At 49.8% G+C, this 10,909-nt stretch overlaps 1 protein-coding gene across 1 annotated transcript in view; it reads left to right on the top strand.

The window, feature by feature from the left end:
• The first annotated feature begins 267 nt into the window (after nucleotides 1-267).
• Nucleotides 268-10,909, top strand: part of ALX4 (ALX homeobox 4) — a 61,254-nt gene continuing 50,612 nt past the window's right edge. The window contains exon 1 of the mRNA XM_021009849.2: nucleotides 268-766. Within this exon, the coding sequence (XP_020865508.1) occupies nucleotides 304-766 (463 nt within the window). The 5' untranslated portion in view covers nucleotides 268-303. The remainder of the gene's footprint in view (nucleotides 767-10,909) is intronic.

The following is a 10,909-nucleotide window of genomic DNA, read 5'->3' as shown; positions in this document are numbered from 1 at the left end:
GAGAATAGAGGAAAGGAGAAAGAGAGAGAGAGAGAGAGAGAGAGAGAGAGAGAGAGAGAGAGAGAGAAAGAGAGAGAGAGAGAGTTTTTAGAGACGCTGCGATTGCCTCTCCCTCCCTCCCTCCTCCTCCTCCTCCTCTTCCTCCCCCCCTCCTTCCTCCTCCTCTTTTCCCTTCTCTCCTCCTCCTCTCCTCTTCCTCCTCCCCCCGCTCGCTCACCTCCCTCTCCAAACGCTTGCGAAGGCCGGCGGCGGCGGCTTCTTGGCTGGCCCCCTCCCCTCGGCTCTGTCCCTCCCACTCCAGGCATGAATGCTGAGACGTGCGTCTCTTACTGCGACTCGCCCGCGGCCGCGATGGACGCCTACTACAGCCCGGTCTCCTCGCAGAGCCGCGAGAGCTCGCCTTCTTTTCGGGCATTCCCGGCGGCTGACAAGTTCAGCACCGCGTTCCTGGCGGCCAAGGGCCAGAGCTACGGTGAGGCCAAGTGCCGGGGCCGCTACACCCCTCAGCAGCAGCAGCCTCCGCCGCCGCCGCAGCCCCAGCAGCAGGACGCGACTGCGCCCCTGGAGAGCAGCTCGGCCCAGGCGCAAAGCGGAGCCGGGCCGCGGGGCTCCTTCAGCAAGTATCCGCCGCCCCAGACGCCCCAGCCCCAGCCTCCACCGCATCTCTACCTGCAAAGGGGATCTTGCAAAACGCCCCCGGACAGCAGCCTTAAGCTCCCAGAGGGCAGCGGAGGTCACAACGGACCCCTGCAGGTTTCCTGCTACGGTGAGTGACTCCGTACTTCTTTCCTTGGGGAAGTGCGGAAAGCGAGGAGGGATAAGGGCCGAGCTTTCTCTGGAGGGATTCCATTCCCGAGCCCCGGGAACGTCCCGGTTGCCCAAGTCGGACAGCACCGGAAGCCTCGGAAGGGTGGGGCAGGAGAGAAGAGGCAAACCTGGGGGGAGAGGCAGAAAAGTGAAGGTCTGGGGGCTCAGGCCTGGCAAGTTTGCTCTTGGACAAGGACGAGGGAATGAATTGGATAAAATTGGGTTCCCTGGTTGTCCTCACGTTTTCCCTAGCCTCCTCATAGGATAGTGTCTCAATTCCATGACCAGGCCACCTCACCAGAGCCGCTTGGGCACTCCAGGGGTTCGACTGAATTAAAAACCCCGTCAGGCTTCAAGCCTCCAACCTCCCTGTGGTTCGAGACGGATGTGGATTCTGGGGAAGGAGGCACTGTGGACAGAATTCAGAATCTCGGGAGCACAAAGTTTTTTGTTTTTTGTTTTTTTCCTTGGGGCCGGGACTTCGGAAAATCTAGGGGCGCAAAGTTCCCGGCTCAGGGCCATCACAGATCTTCGGGTTAAGCTTCCCTCCCGAATTCAGTAGGGCTGCCTCCAACCCTTCTGTAGGTGGGAAATGTCACAGGTGGGAAAGTTAACGAACCCGAGCTAGGTGACTCAGTTCTCTTCTTCTTTTTCTTCTTTTTATTTCCCTCCTCCTCTTTCTCACTTCTGACCCGAAGTCGCCTGAGACTGTTTCTGGGACAAATACGTTTGGGGTACCCCCAACACTTAGGTGTCCCGGAGCTTCTGGGTTCTAAAAGACCAGAGATCTCTGGGTCCAGATCCCTGCAAGGCTTGGCAGGCAGCATTGGGGTGCGGAAGGGAGATGGAAACGTGAGGCAGGGAAGTTACTCCCAGACTTTCCTCCAGCTGAATCCTTGTCCCATCTGTACTCCTTCAAATAGTGCCAGAAGGTACCGCAAAAGGAGGGAAGTTTCTGAGAGTAAATTGTTGGACACCCCAAAGGTGGGACCTGATTTCCCTGACCCTTGTCTAAGGCCAAGTCATTTCCTTTTCTTTTCTTCCAGATCATAATTATCCTCATTTTATATGTTCACAGTTCTTCACAGTTTACAAACGGATTTCCTCATAACTGCCCCAAGGTGAGGTCATCCCACTCTAGTAGGAGGCCCTGAGAACTCAGCTGTCCAGGTGCTCAGTCTAATCTCTGCTTCCACACATTTTTAGCTGCCTGTGTCTTTGGGCAAGTCATTTTCTGTTTTTGGGACCTTCAGTCTCATCACCTATGAGATGAGAGGGTTGGAAGAGATGGTGTCTAAGGTCTCTTTTTGACTTTCAAGTTTTTAAATTACATTTCACAAGTGAGGAAACTGAGTCTCAGGGGGCTGGACTGACTTGCTCAAGGTCAAAGGGCTAAGAAGTGACTGGACCAGCCAGAAATGAAACAGGACTCTATTGGCTAAGTCTGGTGCTCTCTCTTGTGTCCTACATGGAGTACCCCTTCATCCTCTGTGGTTCCCAGGCCTCTATTTCTTGGGGAGCCCTCTATATGGGAGCATGCTAGGCAGGAATTCCACAGAATCATCTCCCTCTTTCTGTGGGGGATGTCTGAAAGGCTATGAGAAAGTGTAATTTGGTCATTTCTAGGATTCCCTCCTGAGACTGGCCTTCAGTGGCCTTGAGGACTTAATTCCAGCCAGAGAGAGACCCTCACCCTGCTACGAGAAGTACTCCCATAGGAGCCAAGCAAGGGGTCTTGGGCTATCAGTTTGCCAGTTGGAGTGATCTCTGAAAGAAGTGAGGATGGGGAAGGAAGCCATGCATTCCAAAGGGGTCAGGGTTGTATTCTTTTCTCCTATGCCAGGGGTCCTTAATCTTTTCTGTGTATCTTAAACCCCTTGGACAATCTGATGAAGTCTATGGCCCCCTTTCTCAGTTATGTTTTAAATTCATAAAATAAAATGCATAAAATCACAATGGAAAGAAACCAAATATATTAAAATTATGCATACATACATATCTATCCATCTATATACATATATACATATATAAACATATACACACACACACACACACTCATACACATACACATATATGGGATGGGTACAGTTGACCTTGAGAGATATTTTTCCTTCCTCAGGAAGGAAAGAAAGAACGGAGTCAGGTCTAGGGCCCAAATGTCCTCTGACCTTCCATCTTTCCCCAACCAATTTACCCTTACCAAGAGACTTAGTCAGACGAAGACTTGGTCTCCTTTTTAATCTTCCCCGGGTACCTGCAATTGAGTGGGCATCCAGTATAAATTCATGCCACCTGCTCATGCAGAAAGCTTCCACAGAACCTGGCAAAAGGACTCAGTTCCCTGAAGGAACAAGCCATGGGAATGGGATTATGCAGGGGTGTAGCTTGAACTAACTTGGAAGAATAGTACTCTGTTCTATATTTCCAGCTCTACCACTAACAACCTGTAACCTTGAGGGAGTTGTTTCCACCTTTCCAGTTTCAGTTTCCTCATCTGAGAAATTAAAGTGGTTGAATTAGCCTGTCTCAAAGATCTCTTCCAGTTATGGAAGTTTATGATTCTAAGTACAGAGCCGTTTGTCTACACTAAGTCCCATTTATCTAGATTTCTATATTCTATCCCCCTGTACCCAGGAATATGCACACATAAGTGCATAAACATGCCCCAAGAATTCCCACCAGAATGCTGAGACAAGCAAGTCTACAGATTTTGCTCTAAACCCCCTAACCTACCCTCACACACTTTATCTCTCCATTTCTATCAGTCAGATAGTCAGTTTATGGGATTGGGGTCAGTGACCCCCCCCCCACACACACATACGCCATAATCCCTTTCCCCTCTAGGGTTGCAAGAACTTCTAGTCGAAATCCACTGTGTCTCTTGGGTTGGTGTTGGCTCAAAGGGGCAGATGATGTGCCCCCTAAATGGAGCCTGCATTTCTGAGGGTGCTCAGAGATCTGTTAGCAAACTGCTAGCAATTGTTCAGCTGGAAAGGCTGGATCAGGAAAGGGGGATGTGGAGGAAGGGAGATTGCCTTGCAGTTCCTATAGGAATTTTTAAAAATAAAAAACAAAACCTCATCAAAGAGGCCTCCTATGTGGTTTTGTTTATAGGCCAAAGGGGGAAAAATCCTTTGGATAAATGAGATCTTTCTTCCTGGCCCCTAATGCTAACCTTTTTCCCTCTGAGAAAATGACCCTGAGACCAGGCCTTTCCTTCTCCAGTAGTCACAAGGCCCTATAGCCAGAGGCTGGAGGGCTGAAGATGACCTTCAGGTTTGGGTGGGGGAGAGGGGTTGTTTATAAACCCTATTGCCAGCCTCCTTGGGAGCTCCCATGGCTTTTTAAAACAAGTGAGGGTTAGTAAGACCCCAGGCCCAGCTTCAGAGAGTATTTGGAGCACCAGATGACTGGGGTTTTCAGTCCTGAACCACCAAGTTCTCTCCCTGACTCTCTCCCCCCCCCCGCCCCAACCTGGCTTTTCCAGACTCTCAGGCAGAAAAACTGCTTTATTATCTCCATCACATAGATTTTTAAGGCTGACTAGATAGAACCCTAGAGATGATCCATTTTTCCTGATAGGGAAACTGAAGCCAAGAAAGGTCAAATGATGCCTAGATGCCTAGAGTCACATGGTTAAAAAGCACCTGGAACCTAGGGCCTTTGTCTTCAATTCCAGTGCTCTTCGATTCCTCCTATTAATACCATTATGACTGTTCTTGTTTTAATTGTCTTTCTCCAATTCTTAGCTCTCAGATCAGAAGGATTAGATTGAGGTTGATTTCCGAAAGGAAGAAGGCAGCAGCTGGTATTAGGATCAATGGAGGCAAAGGGACTGAGAAGACAAGGAGATCTTCACCTGGAGTTGGGGTGGAATGGTGGGGGGAGGCAGACCCTTCTGGCCTCTAAATGCGTAGCTTTCTCCACACCCAACACCAGAGCAGGTATAACTTGGGGGAGGGAGTGATATTCTTCCAAAAGTTTCAGCCAGATTTCCCAAAAAGACTGAGGGGAAGTTCTGTCTTTCACTTGGAGGAAAGGATTCCATTTAGGGAGCAAAATGTCTCTTCCAACCTGGAGTGTCAAGGCTACAGACACTACAAGGATTCTCAGGATTTCAGCTTATGTGGTGATGGTGCTGGGGTGGGGGTGGAGGAGGGGAGGTTCCCTGTCCTGTGAGAGAACCCTGGAAAACATGGCTTCTTAATTTTCAATCTGGCTGAAAGGAAAATATAAAGAATCCTGGTACTGGCCTGGAAGTTTGGCCACTGCCTGGACATCTCCAACGAATGTCCCAAGCTGGTGTCCAGCTGTCTGGAGAGAGGTCAACCTCACAGCCTAGGCCCTCTGGCTCCCAGTCCTACCTTTCCCCCATCCGAGCTTCCCAGAGAGAGGAAGGGACAAAGGGTGACCTTGGCTAAAACTACTGCCCGGCACTTTTAGGTACTCTCCACTCGAAGGGAGAAGCCAGTCTTCGGATCTCAGAACAGTTCCATAGGTGTTGCCAGACTAATGGAAGCTGAGCGGGAATCTATGGTCCCTACCAGTCTCCTTGCCCTCCTTGTCCCCTTTTTCCAAAACCAGACCTGAGCACCTCTGAGGGCTTTTTTTCAAGGTCCTTCTCAGGCCCTTCGACCCGAGAGATGGAGTAGTTTGAGAAGGTCAGCTAGGTCCACAAGTCCTGGACTCCGGGCGGAAAACAGTAGCAGCTTATGAAAGGCACATCGTGGGCACCTGGAGCCCCCGAGGGAGAGGTGTCCACCTCTGAGCCCTGCAATGTATGAATATAGTGGAGAATTCCTGGCCGTCCCTGGGGCTCGGTGTGCGTGGCCACTATCTGAGACGCCACAGCCAGTCCCTCGATTTACTGAATGAAACCCTCAGGCAGCGGCAATCAGGCCTCTGCAGCTCTGCAAATGAAGGAGTCGGGAATCCAGGGTTGTGGGGAGATAGCTGCTCTGTGTGTGAGAGAGAGAGTCCTCTGCTCTTTCGTTCTCTTTTGATGGGGGTGGGGAGAAGAAGTTTTTGCTTTGATCCAACATTTAAAAACGGATCTGTCAAATCTGATCTCACCTCCCCTGGCCAGGGGTTAGTTACAACCAAGTCCTAGCGAAGCTTTCCCCCAGGAGCTGGCCGGAAACCCTCAGCACAGAGCCTGTGGAATGGGGGAAATGGGGGGGGGGAGGCAAGGATTTCTTTTTTCGATCAAATTAGACAGAATGTTTGGGGCTGGGTTTTGTTCTGAGTTTTCCCTCTGCGGTAAACTCGAGGCTTCGAAACAGAAAAGTGGTAACGGTTGGGTCGGGACTGTATCTGATCAGAGATTCTGATTGCATTAAAGAGACAGACAAAGAAAAGAAAATGTGTTTTAAGAAAGAGAGAGAGAATGAGAGAGAGAGAGAGAGAGAGAGAGAGAGAGAGAGAGAGAGAGAGAGAGATTGTAAACTCAAAGAAACAAAGAGTCAATATGATTCATAAACAGAATGGGTGTCTGAAAAGAGATACATATTTTCTCTCTCACATATTCAGTGACCAGATACAAACTCGATCCAACGGTCACCACTTTGTTTGCTTGGCGAGAGGCAGACAGACAATGTGAATTGTAAAAGTATTATGTATTTCTGAGAGGAAGAGAATGACAGACACCAAAAGACATCAGTAAACAAAATATACATTGGAAAATGGTATATGTGTATGGCAGAAAGACAGAGACTAAAAGAATGGTATGGAAAAGCGACTATGTATGTATTCGAGAGAAAAAGAGACAGAGATAGACGTGGACAAAATATGATTTATAAAAAGGAATAATATAGAGAGAGACGGCGACAAAAAGAATGTGGCTGAAAACACGAATACAAGAGACAGGAAGACAAAGTGGAGACAGTGAATATGAATTGTAAAATGGAATAAGCTTTGTAAAAGAGAGCTCGAGAATGAAATGAATCATGAACATAAAGACAGAGACCGAGAAAGAGAGAAGCAGAAACCCAGAGACCTAAAGGGAGGGACAATGAATGTGAATTGTAATAAGGTATGCCCGTATGACAGGTACAACCCGATAGGCAAAGACAAAGAGAATGAGGTTGTGGGCGCAAATATAAGAGAAAACGAAGAAGCAGAGATTACGGAAGAATAAAATGGAATGAGAGAGGGGGAGAGAGAGAGAGAGAGAGAGAGAGAGAGAGAGAGAGAGAGAGAGAGAGAGAGAGAGGAATGTAAAAGAGAATATGAAAAGGGAAAGACCGAGAGAGACAAAGAGACTGAGGCAGATTGCAGATTGTAAGCGGTAATTAATGTATGAGATAGAGACCGACTCTTCAGAGAATGAACTTGTAAACTCGATCATGTATCTGCACAGAGTCAAACAAACTGATCTACAGACAGACAGAAACAAGAGACAAAGACAGACATAAAGAAACTGAAGGCAAACGGCAATTGTAATAAGAACAGAAACTCAGAAAATGTGGTTGAAACAGTGAGTGTGTGAGACAGGAAGAGAGAAACCTAGAAAACGTGATGGTAAAAGTATGATTATGATTATAAGAGGAAGAAGAGGCCAGACTATGGATTGTGAATGTGTGAGAGCAAAAGTGAGCGGGAGTGTGGATAAAAACAAGATAGCGGCGCCCTGGGTTCTGGATAGATCCTATTAAAATGAGTGGGATTTCCCTGTTAAACGGTCCCGCGTCTACCCGACAGTGCGCAGTTCCTCCCATCTGTACCCTAGCTTCGAACCGGCCGGCGATCTAAATAAAAAATCAATGGATTCAGAGAGAGCCACAAAAGCCCAAGCTCTGAGGTTGAGGGCAATTGATTGTAAATCGATTGATTTGCGCGTAAACACAGTTTCCAGTTCGGTAGGGGTGGGGAGAAGACCGTAGAGTAAAAAGTCCCGCGGGCTAGGACGCCCGGTTGTTTTTGACTCTTGGGTCGAACCTGCCTGGGGTACCGCATGGACGCGGCTGTCCATGGGGCATATGCCTGCAGAGGGTGGGGCGGTGCGGTAAGCTCTTCCTGAGGCTAAGTGGTGCCCGAGGGCAGGTTGGTAAGCAAATAACCCGAGAGCTATACGTGTTTCCCTCCTTTTATTTTTTGTCCACGAGGAAAAACGTGTTTCAGAATCCCCGGGGCAGAGATATAAAACCCGACATGAACACACCATCAGTAAAAGTGCTCCCCACCCCGGAGGATTTGCCCCTCAAGGAGAAAAAAATCCCAAGTGTTTTCAATTATTTCTAAAATTAAAAAATAAAAGCAGAAACACAAATAAAGTCAAAATATGAGCCCCAGGGTTCCCCCGGACGGTCGGATCTTGGGCCTCGCTCCGTCTGGGCTTGGGTGTTCTTTGTTGGGGGCACAAAAATAGAAATGGGCAATCCGCTTTGCAGCTGCGCGCCAAAGCCGCACCCGGGCTGGCCCTGAGAGACGCGCCCCCAGTGAACTTCAAGGGAGTCGTGGGGTTCGAGACTGTGCGTCCGCGCTCTCTCCGCACGCTAGCAGCCCTCTGGCGGCTTCTTATCGGGCACGCGGACAGCAGCGGCTACCTAAACTGCTGGCTGGTCCCTCCGAGGCAGCCGAAGAGAGAGCGGCTGGCGAGCGAGGGTTTTGGGGGCCCGTTTGTGGAGCTCGGCACGTTTTCCGGGGTCATTCCAGAACCCCTTGCTAGTACAGAGCCTGGCACAATGAAAGGAGCATGGGCTCAAATCCCGCCTTCCACGCTTTGATCACTACTTGTGGGATGTTGGGCGAGTCACTTGATGCCCCCGTGCCTCAATTTCCTCATCTGTAAAATGGAGGGATTGAATTCCGTAATCTCTGAGGTTCCTTGAAGCTCTAAGATCTTCCGCTCTGTGATCCCTTAGCCTCCATCTCATTTACACTAGTGTAAGAGGAGGCCAGCCGAGCTGGAGAGTGCCTGTTCCCCAACCCATCCACCTACTCCCTGCCCCAGGAGCTGAAAAAAATAATCTAGGGGTCTGGAATTCCCAGGGCCCAGATGTTTTTCTCCTTCCCAATTTTTCTCTCCCCGCCGCCCCCCCCCCGCAAAAAAAAAAAATTCCAGCCCTACTGCAGTGTTAGAAGGGTCCAAAAATCTGCCTTCGGGAGTGGGACTGCAGGGCAGAAGTCATTGTGCCGTTTCCCGAAAATCGTTTTCTTCTAGGCCCTGTGAGGGCAAGGACCGGGTTGGCATCTTTTGCTTTCAGCTTGAGGGGTACCCCCCCCCAGGCCTTAGGCACAGCATTGCCCAAATTTCTCAAAGCTATTGTTGGATCTAAAACCCTCTCCAATGGGGCTGGAGGAGGGGTACCGAGTGATGTCTGAAGGAGAAGCTGAGTCGAAGAGAAACATCAAATCTCTCCGGGGATCCCAGAGGCGCAGCTATGCCAGGTGAGCGGACTGTTCCACTGGCTTAGTTGAAAGGACAGGCGCCTCAGCAAAGATACACGCACCCAGAGTCGCCTACAGGTCTGGAATAGTTTCCTTGCATTAGGAAGAACCTCGTGGCCAGACCACTGGACAGCCAAGGTGTGGGGAGGAACTCGACTCCAGAGGACCCCGAGGAGTGTTCCAGAAGGAGGGAGAACAAGATAACATTCTTTTTCTCCTCGTCCCCCCTCCCCACTCCATTTCAACCCAGCCTCAGCCCCAGCAGCCTCTCTTCTGTCGCCAGAGTCCCAGATTTTGAGGTGGGCGGGCAGGCCCTGTTACAGATGTTGCAGGCCTGGGCCTCTCTCAGTTGCAGATGAGCAACCCTGCTTCCTCCCGCCCCATTCCAGATGTGCTGCCCTGCCCCACCTCTCCCTTTTTTGTCCTCCTCTCCCAGGCCAGTTGCAGGTGTAGCCCAGGAATTTCCCTGATAAGCACTACTCCCAATGCCCCAGTGCCAGCAGGACAGGAAAGCCCTGTCCTTCTTGTGTGCGTCCAGGGCCTATTAAAGTCCAATCTAACCAGATCCCAACCACCTCACCCCTACCTTTCCAAAACTTTTAAGTGATCTGCTTGGCTTCTGGGATGCTGGAGAGGTACTGCTACTAAGATCCCCCAGGTGGAAGAGGAGGGGCAGAACTGAGGGAAGCTACTCTGCATGCAGGATGCTGCTCCTGGTTCTGAAGGGATGAAAGAGCTCAGGGAAGAAAGGAGATAGCTTACTGGACTGGAGAGAAGACTTGGGGGTCAAATCCCACCTCTGACATTTACTAGCTGTGTGGCCAAGGACAACTGCCCTGGGCCTCAGTTTCCTCATCTGCAAAATGATTGCACTCCCTGACTTCCACGGTCCCTGACAGCTCTAAACCTATGATCTTTTGAAAGATAGAGAGGGTCAATGGAAGACAAAGCCTTAGAAAGAGCCAGAGAGAATCTGGAGTTTTAGAGTGCTGTAGTTTGGTAACAAGCCCACTACACTGAATTTGGAATGGAGGGGCTATGTTATTTACAAGCAAAGAGAGCTTGGATAAGTCACCTCAGTTCTCTGGGTCTCAGTTTCCTCCTCTGTAAAATGAAGGGGTAGGACTAGAAAACCTCTCCAGTGTCTTCCAGCTCTAAATCTTATGGATCCCCAAAGGCTGGAAGGAATCAGGACCAGAGGACCCAGTATTCATGTTTTCCCCATTTAGGCTTCCTGGCCAGGCCTCTTGAATAACCTGGATGGCTGGATGGAGGTGCTGCTGCTGCTGCTTGGGGACTTTCTTTCCTTAATAGGAGATCAGAACTAGGGTCAGGGTCACAGCCTGCCATAGCCTGGCCTCAGGGGAAGCCCAGAGTGTACTGGCTAAACTCCTACAAATGGCAGGAGTGGGCTCTCAAAGAAAGGGGGCTTGGAAAACTCAGAAAACTGGCTTAGTCTCTAGAAAATAACATGTTTATTCATCCAGGGAATTAGATCTCCAGAAATGCATGGGGCTCTAGTTTCAGCCCGAGGGCAGTGGGCTCCCGCACCAGCTTGGGAGTCAGGAGATCTGGGCCATTGTGTTTCTAGTTATGGCCAGGACCAGATGGGCACCAGCTCACATCCAGGGAGCTGGAGACCAAAGAGATTTAAAGACAGAATGGGATATCAGGATCCAGAGCATAGATAGAGAAAATTGAGAAGGACTAGGGG

Source organism: Phascolarctos cinereus, unplaced genomic scaffold (genome assembly GCF_003287225.1).
Source record: "Phascolarctos cinereus isolate Bilbo 61053 unplaced genomic scaffold, phaCin_HiC Scaffold_9;HRSCAF=440, whole genome shotgun sequence".
In the NCBI taxonomy this organism is placed as follows: domain Eukaryota; kingdom Metazoa; phylum Chordata; class Mammalia; order Diprotodontia; family Phascolarctidae; genus Phascolarctos; species Phascolarctos cinereus.
This window is presented reverse-complemented; position numbering and strand designations above follow the sequence as displayed.